At 42.7% G+C, this 14,431-nt stretch overlaps 1 protein-coding gene across 2 annotated transcripts; it reads right to left on the reverse strand.

Moving 5' to 3' along the window:
- On the reverse strand, positions 1 to 12,136 carry SCOC (short coiled-coil protein). 2 transcript variants are annotated; one of them, XM_033161339.1, is made up of 4 exons: positions 11,940 to 12,136; positions 1,550 to 1,624; positions 1,386 to 1,469; positions 1 to 472 (listed from the first exon to the last, which is right to left on the reverse strand). In XM_033161339.1, the coding sequence occupies exons 1-4, from the start codon at positions 12,001 to 12,003 to the stop codon at positions 330 to 332; spliced, it is 366 nt and encodes a 121-aa protein (XP_033017230.1). In that variant the 5' UTR covers positions 12,004 to 12,136; the 3' UTR covers positions 1 to 329. The 2 variants fall into 2 exon arrangements, with proteins under 2 accessions (XP_033017230.1, XP_033017231.1); XM_033161340.1 differs by having other exon boundaries at positions 1,550 to 1,621; positions 11,940 to 12,135.
- Between the last annotated feature and the right edge of the window lie 2,295 nt (positions 12,137 to 14,431).

Consider the following 14,431-nt stretch of genomic DNA (forward strand, 5'->3'; position numbering starts at 1 on the left):
ACAGTAGTACCACTGTAAAAATTAAGATAACTAAAGTACTTGGCAGCTTATGACATGTTTTGACTAACATAAAAGCCGAGCTGAAAACTCTTGCCTTCAAACTGTAATAAATATTTCCTCTACGCTACCTCTGCACATTGTTGAAAGCTAACACAATAGACTTGCACTGCCCAGTTGTTCGTTTAAAACTTTAAAATTGTCTAGCACTGCCAATAAATCTTCAAATATTCAATGATGCTACAAACTAACTTAAGTCATGTATCCATACGCAATTTAAAAATTAAACAAAAGCAGCAGCAATACCATGTTACAGTTTGGTTACCAATGCCTTACTTTCGTTTGCTTTTTGTGTCAGTAGTCTGAAAAACACTAGAGGCAGACATGAGATTTTCTATATATTGTCCAAGAACTTGATTTTCTGATTTCAGTTTCAGGTTTTCTTCTTTAACAGCATCTACTCTTGCAGACAGATCTGGAAGGGAAAAGTGAGGCAGTTGAATTTTAGAAGCAAATCACATCTGCTCTACTCTGAGTTTTAACTAAATGGTAGAAACAAGTCACATGAAAAGAAAAGCCCATTATGAAGACATCTGTATAGTGAAAGTTTATCCAATGCTTTCCAATAAAATGTTCTTAAAACACACAGTAACCCAGTGTCAAAAAAGATATTAGTCCCTGCCCCAAGCAAGCCTCCTAGGAAAAGCATTCCAGAGTCAGGGTGCCACATGCATTGCAGTTATTTAAATGGAACATTATTAGAGTGTGAATAACTGTGGTCAATCTATCTCTGTCCAGGAAAGGTTGTACCCAGCGTATCAGTGCTAGTAGATAAATACCAGTGTTAGCAGACGAAAAGCGCTTCATGTCTCAAGAGGCCATTCAGGCCCTTAAAAAGGGGTTGGGTCTAATAACATCCCTAGGCTACAAACCCGGTACAAAACCTGTCCTGACACAGTTGAACCCTCTAACCAACACCATCGGCAACTTATCAGGAATTACCAGCATAGACCAGTCACACTTCCACAGCTTCATCTGAATTTAATGCAAACAAGAAATACAGCTGAGAGACATCAGCCTACTGATGATACTGTGTTCCAAAACCCCAGATGACCTTACTCAACAGTTTTGTGTACATGCTGAACAAAATATAGAATGCTAAAGCACACTATAGTATAAATGGCAAAATGCACTTTCTGGACTGCACCCATAGTCGCAGTGTGAAACTCCTTGCTGGCTTCTATGCCCCACCAGATTAAACAGAATTTGCAGGTACATCTTAGCTCGATCAGAACTGCAGTCTGTATTAATGATATGTTTCTACTGTACAGTATCCTTAAAGTAATTCTGAATGTAGATAGGTTAACCTTATGAATTAAGAAACTAACCTTCAAGTGTATGCTGGAGTTCCAAAACTTGATTAATAAGTCGTGTCTTTTCTTCCAATTCCACTTGATTTTCAGCCTCAACAGCTGTAAAAATGAGATATTTAGTGCAGCCAAGTATTGCAATGCACAAAGGGAAAACATTAAGTTGAAAAAATGCTTTATACCATCCATATCCGCATTCATCATCGTTGAACAAATCCAATCGACTGGTGAATCTTGTACTTCAGAAATGTACTCTGCTTAAAGAAGATAAAATTTTGTCAATGGTATGTACAAATGCAGAAGCAGGTTTTTTTAGCTGAATGTTTTAGAAGGGTAGCATTTGTTATCTAAACTTCAATGTGAACAGCAACCAACAAAACATTGCTGTTAAAATAGGCAAATCTGCTTTTGTCTGCTTTAAGAATAGTAGTAAAATTGAAATTTTCCAGAAAAAGGAAGCAAAACAATATTCCTAAGGAAGAAACCACAGTTATTTTTCCAGCAGCAGCCAAATCTGCCACATTTTGAAGTGGCTTTGTCATGCTGGCCACATGACCCGGAAGCTGTCTGCGGACAAACGCCGGCTCCCTCGGCCAGTAAAGCGAGATGAGCGCCGCAACCCCAGAGTTTTCCACGACTGGACCTAGCGGTCAGGAGTCCCTTCACCTTTACCTTTACCAACTGCACCAACCTATTTCAACATTCTTGGGACACACTTTGCAAGGTAATATTGCTTTGAGCATCTTTGTTAATAACTGATCAGATGGGCATCTGTTGAGTGACTGTTGGCTGCTTCTACCAGCAATTCAAAACATACCTCTCCATCCAAGTTTTCTCTGACTATTAATACTGGCTCTTGGCATCTCTGGTTCCTATAACTGAAAGGATGTTTCACTGACTTTCATTGACTCAAGCCAATTTATTTTATACTGTTTGATTGCAATAAAGCTTCTAAATGTTTACCAAAAAAATAAAACAAAACAAAACATTGAAATTATCCATAAAACATGTGGCTATATGTTATATGTTGTTGATGTTTAACTGTTCTGAAAGCCATCTTGGTGTTTCCCTGAAATGAAAGGCAGTATGCAATTTGTTTTATTAATAATCTTTAAATTATGAATATTGATTTAGCTTCTATTAATTTACTATTTTAACCAAATTATACTACAGCCAACAGCAGGAACAGTTGAATGAAACAGCTGAATGAAAAACAAGAATGATTTATGTCCAATTTCAAGCTTGTTGCGTGTGGTGGTCTGGGGTCCCACACTATTGGGTGCAATGTAATTTTGTATGTTGTTTATAAGCTCACACACAGCATCCGTATAGTACCATAACATTTCACATGCACATCTTCGAAGAAACTCATAATTTTAATGCTGTATATTTCTGCTATACAGGGGTGCATTCCCTACTGCCAGGCAGGTGAAAGGAGAGAGAGCCATCCTTAAACAGGAAATGGATGGCGGTTATTAACGTCAGGGGATGTTGGGTCCCTCATAAGCAAGGCTGGCGTGTGAGAGAGGCTCGTTCATTTTCATTCCACCCACAACGCCTCGTTAGGAGGCAACGTCGCTGCTACCGGAAAGGCGGAGAACCCAGCGCACTCCCCAGAAAAAGAAGAAGAAAAAGCACCACCCAGCAATCCCTCCCAAAAAACCAGATTAGATGCTGCATCCTGAAAACGGAGCCTGAGAGGAGGAAACCCTCAACCTGCCAGCACATCCTCTCCACACACCGGTCGCCTCGCCCTCCCAACCCGCAAGCAGGGAGCCCCGCCTCCCGCTCAGGTCCCCAGGCAAAGGAAGCGCGCGCCTACTCACCTCTCCCCCACCTGCCCAGGTTGCCCTCGGACCCCAACCCTCGCCTAGTTCAACAGCGGCCAACTGCGACTGCGCAGCTTCTCCTTCGCCCGGCCGGCAGCGCACGCGCTTTGCTCCATGAAAACAACCGGCGGGGGGGGGGGGGGGGGGAGGCAGGAGGGAGACGGCGGGCTTAAGGGGAAAGAGACGGCCCAGCCAGCCATCGAATCACAGCAAACGAAAGCGGACGGCCCTTCGCGAGGCAGCCAATAAGCGGAGGGAGACATCGGCAGACGCTTCCATCGGCTGTCGGGGCGGAGTTTCTTCGTCTTTGCCGGCCTGCTTCCGCAGGGCGGAGTAGAACAGGGCTGACAAGGGCAGACTCCTCCCATTGCTAGGCCCTTCTCTCTCTCCCTCTCTCTTTCCTGTCCCTCAAGTCGTGGGCTTGAATGAAGGCTTTAATTCATAAGAGAGCAGAGCAACACCGGCTGCAAAAAACACGTCCCAAACGACGCTGCTTTCCCCGGGCTGCGTCATAAGCACCTTCCGCTCCAGTTACAAGACATCTTTCCGCAACCGACAGAACGACGTATGTCAGAGGTTGTTCACCGACAAAGGAAATGAAGGAACCACCCACTGCCATGCTCTGAAGCGAAAAATGCTTGTTCCTATTTTGTAACTGCATTTATCTCCAACATTTCCTGTAGTGAGGTCGATGTGGCGGACGTGGTTTTTCCCTCCTTTTCATGGTATCTTCACTACAACCTGGTTAGGTGAAAGAGATAGTGGGTGACTGACCTAAGGTCACTAAAGGAGCTTCATGGCTGAGGGGAGATTTGAAACCTAGTCTGGGTCCTAGTCCGAGCTGTAATCACATTTATTTCCCACTCTTCTAGAGAGCTTTGCCTCACCTTTAATCGTCACAACAACATGCTGAGAAGAACCAACGCTGCAACCACTTGCTCATATTTATTTCCTACTCTCCAGAGTGCTTTGCTTCACCTTTAATTGTCACAACAACATGGCAAGGTTGGTCAACATCATGACCAAGGGCTGCAACCCTACAGACAGTTGGGTCAGACTGAATGCTGTGGCACTTTTGAGGAAGCATTGCAAGAACTAGCTAGAGGAGACCAGAGAACAAATGCAAAGTTTGTTCCTTACACAGATTTTATTCGTAGGATAAGAAGAATAAACAAAGCAAAACAGGTAAGCCTAAGGCCCTCTTCAGTTCCCTGAGTTACCTCTATATGGCAGCAGGGTTAAACTCCTGACAGCCAAGATGCAACACTTAGACTGGCTCAAGCGCTGTGATGGGATTCTCTTTCCAGAAACAGGTCACGTCTTTCCTTTATGTACTGCCTTTCTATGCTTGCTCGAGTAAATTGATGCTCAAGTAATTAGCTTGTTCCTTGGTTTACATTCACCATGGCCTTGAGGATGTTCTTGCAAGGCCAGGAGAGTACCCCCAAATAAACATGTGATCACCTGAATGAACTAGGACCAGAGGGACTTCAATGGTTGGCATGCAGCCACTATCCAGTACTTAAGTGGGTTCCAATGACACTCTCAGGCTGTACACTCGCTTGGCATAACTTCTACATGCAATGCTGCCTACAAGAGATGGAATTAACTCCTTGGATGATTCAGGCCCATACCTAGGAATGAATTTGGCATGGGAGGAGCAGTTGTTAGACACAACCTAAACCCTTATTGAAAATCACAGTGGTCTTCCATGATGTTGCAATACAAGGGATGGGTACATTTTTCTGACTAAGGGCCACCCATCTGGGCCACCTTCCAAGGGCCACATGCCAGTGGTGGCTTGGGCCAGAGGGTAAAAGCGTACAAAGCAGTATATGCTAATTTTAACTTTTTTTTTCAGTAGGCTAGTTTCTACACACACTCACACTCCCCTCCCATTTGCCCCCAAGCCTGAGGTTCCCCACTCCATTATACCACCATGGAGTACAGAGAGAAGATTTCTAGGGCAGTACAACTGGACAATCCTGTGCTTCAATAGGGTTAGTAAAGGGTTGGGAAAAGATGCTGAGTTCTCAGTTACAGTGCTAGCGAGGCTTAATGGGTGAAGAGAATAAAAAAGCTACCGGTATTGGCTACAGGGTTTTAATCGAATAGAGTAATTAACTGCTTCCTTGAGGTGTCTTAGTTTAACATTAATAGTTGAGAATAAGCTTTTGCTATTTAAAGTGTCATGAACAAGTTAACATAGTATGTTCTCATTTAAACCTAACAATATGATTTTAAAGTACAGTAACCAGATTAAGCGTGTGCACTTAAATCATGTAATGTGGTACAGTATATAAATGTAAATGCCTTTGTTACATCTCATCTGCGTTTGTACTATTCCTGCACCCAACAGTTACTGGGTCAGTGGTAAGTTAAGGGTTCACTGGGAAAAGGAGAGATTGAATGGTTAAAGTGACACAGATGTAGGTCACCCCTGTGCTGTGGGAGCTGAATTTTCTTACTAGTGTGTGAGTTATGAAATACTCTCCCTTCCCTCCACAGTGCTCAAACTCCGTACTGTATATCTATAGAACCTTCTACACTGTAATGTACAAAAACTGCTGTTGTAAGGTGAGGTGGTGTAAGCATGGGGCTTATCTTAGAGGGTGTGGAGCCTGTGTCCCTCAAGGTGTTGTTGGACCAGTCACCAGAACATGCACCATCCCTGACATTGCTGTGCTGCCTGGGGCTGATGGGAGTCAATTCCAAAAACATCTGCATGGTCATGGGTTTTTCAGCCCTGTTTTTTCCCAGCAAACTGCTAATTTTCAACACTCCTCTCTGCAAACTCACAACTTAGCAAATGTATAAATTCTTATAACCAGAAACACATTGCAAAATACATGTCAAGAAATACTGGTGGTTATACTATTGCTTATCAGGATAAAAACAATATGAATATACCAATATATTTATTTTTAAAAAGAATATATTGTTTTCCCCATTTCATTGAGGAACAACATTTCAGGCGGAATGAAAAGAGAAATGTGAAAATTACCGGAGGAACTTATAAAAAGGGCAGAGTTAGGGAGACCTCTGCTGCCTAGAGAGGGAGCTGCAAATGCATTTTTTTCTGGTACATAATTTCAGTTGTTTCCAGTATGTAGAAATGTATTTGTGGCCCCAGTTCTATAAATCCCACAGTCGTATGACGACTTACACCCCTGTCCTAAATTAACACATATCATGCCAAATTATTTCTGTGGGTTTAGGTGGGCCTATAACAGTTTTTCCCCCCACTGCTACACCGCAAACCGCTTTTGAAACTGAGGTGTCAGTGGTACAGTGAGATTACTTTAGACTCTGGACTCTTAGGATATCTCTCTCTTTAGCTGGCCAGGTGTATTGACTTACTTACTTAAAAATGTGGTCAGCCAGCCATACTGCATTTGGAGAGCCTCCTGGTCATTCTGCTGGACCAGTAGGGCACCATAATGAGGTACATTGGAACTATGGCATAGTGGTTTGCTAGTGAAATTTTAAAAGAAGTTATTGACTCCTAGCCATTTTTGGAAATAGGTTTGCACTGATTTCAGTGGAACTTAGATCCAGATTAAGATGTCAAAGATTGCAACCTTGTACAGCTGGACATTTTTATCAGCCTCTTTGTGAAGGCTGTTTATGTGTACTAGCCTCTGGAGAATTTAATGTACAGGGTAAGTGATGTAACTTTCTTCAAACCCTTCTTTAACTGTAAGACCTATGTTTTCTTTCAGGTAGGTTGTTTATGCACTTCTAGTTATCAGCAGTTCCTTACTCCCGTTTATCTAGAACAGGGATGGGGTGCTAGAGCTGATTTTGCAGGCCAGATTATTATCCCCCGACTCCTCATGATCCAGGTTTGGCAGGTGGGCAGAGTGATACCCACCTGTCAGTTACCTGATATCAAAATGACACCAAGCTATCTTTTTTGCCCATAGGCATCTTCAGAAGCCCCTTTCAAAGTGCAAGCGAGGAGGGAGGCTACGTCTTGGCTGAGCACAGTTAGCATGACTTTTCAGAAGCATTTGCTATTACGTATATCTGTCAATCTCAGTCCTGTTGTAAAGTGCAGTGCAATAAATAGCTCAAGCTGGATAAGGAAGATTGGTTAAGGATACCACAATACTCCACAGCACTCCTGTCAAACTAGTAGGCAGTTACCTAGTAGAAAATATATGGCCCACTTAAATTACACAATAAGTAGTGCAGCAGAAAAGCTATGTAGATGGAAATTTGCTTTGGGGTTTTTGTTTTACCCACTTCCAACAGTTTATAAATATATAAGTAATTCAATATATGAAAGGATTTACAGTTGATCCTCGCCATTTCTGTCATACAAATAATATAATTAGAGCTGCTTCAAGCTGTTTGCCTTCAGAAAAGGCCCTTTTAAAACCTACATACCGGTAATCCTTTTAAATCCCCGCAAACAGGCATCCAGTTCTGTAGCTGTGACTTTGGAACTTGTCTGTGACACTCTCCCATTGGCTAGTGAAATGTTGGTAGAATGAAGGAAATCTGTGTTTCCCCCTATGAGATGGCTTGCTTCACTGGTTGCTAAACCAGCTTAGCAACCAAGAGGTCATTTTAGGCTTCTGGCCATTGAACTACTTCTATGATATTGTCAGAGCACGCCAATTCCCCTGTTTCCAGTTCATTTCATTAAGGACTCAAGGAAAAGACAATAGTTGCACTGAATATTGCTGGACCGCATGTCAGTGGTGGGTTGGGCAAGAGGCAAAAGTGGGTGGAGCAACAAATGTAAATTTTACCTTTGTACAGTAGGCTATTTTGTACACTCCTTGGTGTCCTGCACCCAGACAACCAAGAGACATTATTAGAGTTGAAGGAAGCATTCCAGCCAGGCAAAAACATTCATGGAGGGTGTAAAGCAGGGCTGGCAAGGATTGTGGCTGGAGAGAGCCGCAAAAGTCTCATGATGGGGGAAAGGAAGGGCTGCGTTTGACCCCCATGCCTGAGATTCTCTACCCTTGTTCTAAAGGACAGAAGCATGCTGACAGTCTTCTAAGTTGCTACCTTAGATGTTGGGAAAGATGGAGGGCACAAGGAGAAGGGGACGACAGAGGATGAGATGGTTGGACAGCGTTCTCGAAGCTACTAACATGAGTTTGGCCAAACTGTGAGAGGTAGTGAAGGGTAGGCGTGCCTGGTGTGCTCTGGTCCATGGGGTCACGAAGAGTCGGACACGACTGAACGACTGAACAACAACAACAACAACAACCTTAGGTAGAAACAGTTTCTCTACTAAATCCAGTAGAAAAGAACATGAGATCAGCATACTAGGTTTAGGCCAACATTCTGTGTTACCATTGCACTGCTGTAACTGCTTTGCTAGTGGTAAATGGCCAGTGCAAAAGGAGAATCAACAAAACTGGGGAGGGCAGATGCGGAATTAATCAAAATTGTATGCTCACTCAGAGCTCTGTCTCCCCAGAGCAGAGTGAGGCTATACCAACAAAAGGTACAGGATAAGCAAAAACACCAGAAGCAGAGTCAGTGGAGAGTCCAAGCAACTGCATGTGCCTCCAAGTCTCCCAGCACCACCCTGACCACATCAGAAGATGAGATTTTAACTAGTTCAGCAGCCAGCCATGCCACAGCACTAGGAATATGCACACCATTGAGGTAGTAGCCAATCATGACACAGCACAAGAATTTCAAGTACACTGGGGAAACCAAGATGGTGGCATCAATGGGCTCTGAGTCTCCTGTTGTCTCCAAACAATGGGAAGGATTAAAATAAATGGGGGAAAGGTGAAATTCTACCCAGCCTGTGGATAAGTCTGTTGCCATTGTCATAAGATGATGGACGACTGAAAAAACATAAGCATAAACAGGAAAGGGGGACCTGGGTGGTCACTGGCTGCTGGGATACCAGAGTTGGCCCATGGAAAGAAAGAAGTAAAGGTGTAGACTTCACCACTACTTTTTCCCATGCCCTTTAAAGGCTTCACGTACTTCATTGCTGCATTAGGTTGCTATTAAAGGCACAGGTACAAGGCCAGTTGAAAATATGGTAATCCTACTCTATCATTTTTTTCATAGAGAAAATCAATATAATATAGTTATAATTGTATGAGCAGTACACTGAATGTAATATTTTATAAAGCAGCTCATCAAGAGATTAATGCCCTGTCAGTGTTGCTTAAAGAAAATTAAGAGAACTCACTCTGTTCCTGGAATGACTTAAAATTGCCATTAGTAATGTACTGCTCATTTACGTGTTCATTAAGACATTATACAGTTAGCTCTTTCACTTGAGATATATGGATTTTCATATTACAGTCTTACAAAGAGATTTTTTTTTAAAGAGCAAGGCACCAGAAGCTCAGAAGTCAAAACTGACTGAAGCGTAAATATGAAACAGTGCTAGTTCATTTATTTTCCTCTTGATTCTTTTCTTACATTTCTCTGATAGTACAATCCTATATATGAAAAAAGTAAGTCTCACTGAGTTCAGTGGGGCTTGTTCCCAGGTATAAGATTGCTTTTGGCAGAGCAATTTAATCTCTGGCTGGGAGCGGGTGGGACAAGGCAGGGCAGAACTGCCACATTCAAAGCCCAGACCCTCCACGTGTCCCTATTTTCCAGGGATGCCCCTGATTTAGAGAAGGCGTCCTGGCTTCTGATTTGATCCCGGAATGTCCTACTTTTCCTTAGGATGTCCTTATTTTCATTTGAGGAATGTTGGAGGGTATGCAGTTATCCGACCCCTGAGCCATCTGAAGGCAATCCTGTATAGGGAAGGTTTTTATGTTTAATGTTTTATTATGTTTTTATGTGTTTTGGAAGCTGCCCAGAGTGACAGGTATCAACCACCTTACAGCATTATGGTGTCAGGTTACTGACAGATGAGTGGTCTCACCCACCTCTCAATGTTGATCCTAGCAGGTGGGGGGGGGGGAGATTTGTCCCACCAGGCAGATCCAGTTACCCACTCTAGGTGTAGACAGTACAGAGCTAGATGGTCCAATGTTTGAGTCAGTGTAAGGCAGCTTCCTGTGCCTAATCCTGTGCTCAGCTTGGCTCCGCTGCACCCCACCTCATCCCTGTAATGTTCCAGTTTGGGACACTACACTAGCAGAAACGCTATCAGTAGTAGCATATCATCCACCACACTTTCTGCAGCCACAGTGGAGGCCTCTGCAGTGGCCAGCATGTGAACATATCCACTATATCCTTCCCCCTCCAGCAGCAGCAGTCAGTGGTTAAGGACTACACTCTAGCCAGGTATTAATGGTATCATAACCTGACATTATCTTCTGCCTATGAGAACAGCACGTTTTCATAGCACAGCAATAATTAGCCATAGTTAAATGTATTCCAGGTTCTAATTGAAATTTCCTAAAGCCAGCTGTCATTGCTTTCAATAGAAATGAGAGGCATAATCAGGACTGGTAAAGACTTTCTGGCACTTTTGCATGAATATCTGCAATATACCACAGTTGCATCGACAGAAGCTCTGTGTGATGTTGCCCGTCATATAGCAGGCAAATAGTATAACCTATCACTTCAGGTGGGTGGCACTTTAGAGTTTTATTGCAGATACATTTTCTGCATTGGGCAACTTTCCACCATGTGCATCCTGAGAGATAGTCATTTATTGAACCATAGTACAGGCTCAAGAGGAGTCAGAATGCAGAGGCAGATCTAGGGGAGTCAGTTTGCCCACACTCAGTTTGCCCACACTGGGCACTGAGCCAAGAGGGTGCCTCAATAATGTAGAAGTGAAGGTGAGAGGCTGGGGGGGGCACTGAATTTTGGTGTCACATAGGGCGCCACTGACGTTTGAAAGCCCAAGTGTGCCACTGTGGAATGAAAACTGTGCATTATGCATACATTTTGCTCTTTTGGGGGGTGCAAAAGTTTCTAATTGCCTTGCTGAGGAACTTCCTATGAATCAATGGTATTAAGGCTAAAGTATCTCTAAATTCAAAGTGCCTGGCATTTCTATAGTCGGCTTTTTATATTCAGAACTATCAGGTGACCATTGAGGACAGTGATGCTCTACTGCACATCCACAAGCAAGAAGAATAGTCTAGAATGGTATACCACTGGAAGCATTTGGGCTTGCCCCTACCATGTCTTAATGTGGATTTTGAACCCCTTGCGCCTCTTTTAATTCTTCCTCATCCATGCAGCATTCTCCTCCAACTACTGTTGTCCCATACTTTCTCCTCCCTAAACGTAGAGAGTCCCTGTAAAATCTAGATAGGAGAGCTAGGGAATATCTGGATTTAGGAAGTGTGGGACAGCAGTAATTGAAGGAGAGGCACGAGGGATTCAAAATCCACTTTGAGCCAAGACATGCACTAATTTATCAGGGGCAACGGGGGGCAGAATTTTTAATTCAACAATAGCAACTGAGTTTTCTAAAACAGTATTATTCTTTTAGAACACTCTCCCTTTAATACATACCACATATGCCTATTTTGAAGCTCAGTTGCAAACCACGCTGAGAACTTCATAGTCAAAAGTATGGCATATCTCAGTGCCATAATAAATAAATAAATGCCTGTGACAATCCCACGCCTCTACAAAGCCATCATCAAAGTTTACTCCAAATGCTTTATAAAAATGCTAGTCCAGAGATTAATGATTAACAAGAGATGTGCATTGTTATGTGTGAACACACATTCATGTAACAGAATGGATATCCTGTAAGGCTAAATATATTTTTAGCCCTTAGGTTGTACATGTTTATAACAAGCCACCTACCTGTATGTTCCCTTACCTGAGTCATCAGCCAAGGAAATGTTAGTAAAGCTGTCATCCTCCTCTTCCAGAGAACCTTCCATTTTGTTTCAGTAAGTTTTTTAAAATTTCAGGAGTGTGTTAAAGAGAAAGCAGCATATCCTATTTTCCTCTTGTTAAATCTTTAATGATTCCACCCACCCACCAGAGGCTACTTGATCCTTCCACTAAAAACGAAACACTTCTTGTTCTTACTAACAACAGCACGCTTGTGCACGGAAGGATCGCTGCAACCCTGAGCTGCCTCCCGGAAACGATTATGGTACAAAAGTTAAATAGTTACAAGTTGCAACGCCTTACGCCAATAGGTGCTGAGTAATCACCATTGTTTCAGTTTTGTACTGTCTTTTCTGTATGAGGGAAGAATGGAAGAACCAGATATACATGGGCCATGCTGTTCAGCTCAGGAAACAGGCAGATGTGCCATTCAGAATCTGAAAATTAGAAGCCCCATCCAAAACACACTTAGAAAGGTGTATAATTTTATTTAGTGACGCAACAAATTTAGTATGATCCTATGCACATTAACTTGGAAATAAATCTAACTGAGAACTTGTGAGAAGACATTTTCTTAGGTGTATAGATGAGTTTGCAAGAGAGAGGGCCTGTGATTCATGTAGTGCTTGATCTGTGATGGCTCAAGTCAAGTCTGATCTAGACATTTCACTTACCAGATATAATTATCTGTTTTCAAATAGTATTCATGTTGTATCATGTGCAATTGGCATGTTGGGTTCCTGGATTGCCACCTCAGCAAAGTACCATCTGATGCCCCCTCCCCACATTAGTTCCCTGCCCACCCACCTCGCTAGCTACGGGCTGTAAGCAGTGGTAGGTGGCTGGGAAGTCATTTCAAGTTCCATCATAGTTTCTGGATAGCCAGGACATTTTTAATATTGGGATTCATCTGAATCCAGTGCATACCCCTACCAATTACCCTCCCCAGCTGCATCCTCTCGTGATCATCAAATTGTGCTTGGGCATTCCCCTGAGCATTAGCATCAATTTTTCAAGGTGTGTATGTGTTTGCAATGGGCAGGTATGCCAGAAAAGTTCCAGAGTTGCCCTTTGGCTCACATACAATGCATTTAATTTTGTTCTGAACTCCTAACCCTAAGTAAAAAATCATGTAAGATTTAATTAACAGCTGTCAATACCTTTTAAAATAAGTATTCAGCCTCATAAAATAGAGCATGTAATTTTGTGTGCTTCATTCTGCAGGGCCAACACAAGCATAAAACCTTATTATCCATTGGGCTAAAGCGTCTAAATAATCCTGTTGACATATAAATATATTTGTCTTTGGTTAAACTATATGCCTGTAGAACTACAGGATATGCACTGTTTGAACTCTATAGATCTTATCTAAAATGTTTAATTAATATTCCTTGCCACTATCAATAGTTTTCTATTATTTGTGCCATCTGGCCTCTCTCTGTAAGTAATTGACATGAATGAAATGTATTGGCTCCTTATAAACTAGATTAAATTTTGTCGAGTGAACACAGGGCCTCTTAGCCTTCCTCGCTTTATCAGCAATGTGGCAATGGATACTATAAAATAAATGCAAATATACACTTGTACATATAATGGGTTGTATCCAACTAACAGCACTAACCAAGCCCAAGATCTCACCAGGATGAGAGAATTTGGATTCAACAGATCTTGATCTTTGTTGTCTGAGCCTCAGATATCCTGGGGTAAGGTTGACCCTCACCCTGCGTCAACCAGGGGTCAGCCAGTGGAATTTAAACTGGTGGAATTTACATCAGCATCATACCTTTCAACGTTTTCAGACCCAAAACCAGGACACGTGTTTTCCAGGACATGCTCCCGGTTGAGTCATGTGACCTACACCTCGCTCTCACTCCAGAAAAGCACTTTTTTCAGGCAAGAGAGCAACGTGAGAGATCATTGCAACAAAAATGGTCGCTGTGATATTGCACATAAAAATGGGGATATCCCATTTTTTCTGGGGCACCTGGCAGGTATGCAGAAGAAATCCTAGAAAGGGGGCATTCTATGTAAGGGGTGGGGGTAGCACAGGGTAAAGAGAGACACCTATTCCAAACCCTGTTCATCTCAGTCATGTGACCTAGAGACCAATCCTCAAAACTCAAGCCCATGCACACCTGCCAGAGCAGCCAGCAGCATCCCCTCCCAGAAGCTCTTGAGCAGAGTTTAGAACAGGGATAATTTATGCCAGAATACCGTACATTACACTGGCTTCCTATAGTTAGGATTGTTCTGTAGATTATACTCGGAAAAGAACCATAGACATCAATTAACATTACTAATTTAAGGTGCAATCTTAATCTTAGGTCTGCTGGGATAAGTGAACTAGGATCCAGTGGATCTCTGGATCAGCCAGCTGGTTCTCAGCTCAGCTGTGATCTGCCAGTATAATTCCCCCATCCCAGCTCAGCCAGGACCCAGCTTTCAGTAGGGTGCTTTCAATAAAACTGTCATTTG

This window comes from Lacerta agilis, chromosome 9, assembly GCF_009819535.1.
Source record: "Lacerta agilis isolate rLacAgi1 chromosome 9, rLacAgi1.pri, whole genome shotgun sequence".
Classification (NCBI taxonomy): domain Eukaryota; kingdom Metazoa; phylum Chordata; class Lepidosauria; order Squamata; family Lacertidae; genus Lacerta; species Lacerta agilis.

Coding starts and splice junctions, on each gene's coding strand:
- SCOC (XM_033161339.1), bottom strand. CDS start 12,003: ATGGAAGGTTCTCTGGAAGAGGAGGATGACAGCTTTACTAACATTTCC. Junction 1,625..11,939: donor TTCCTTGGCTGATGACTCAG/GTAAGGGAACAT, acceptor ATCTTCTTTAAG/CAGAGTACATTTCTGAAGTA. Junction 1,470..1,549: donor GATGAATGCGGATATGGATG/GTATAAAGCATT, acceptor TCATTTTTACAG/CTGTTGAGGCTGAAAATCAA.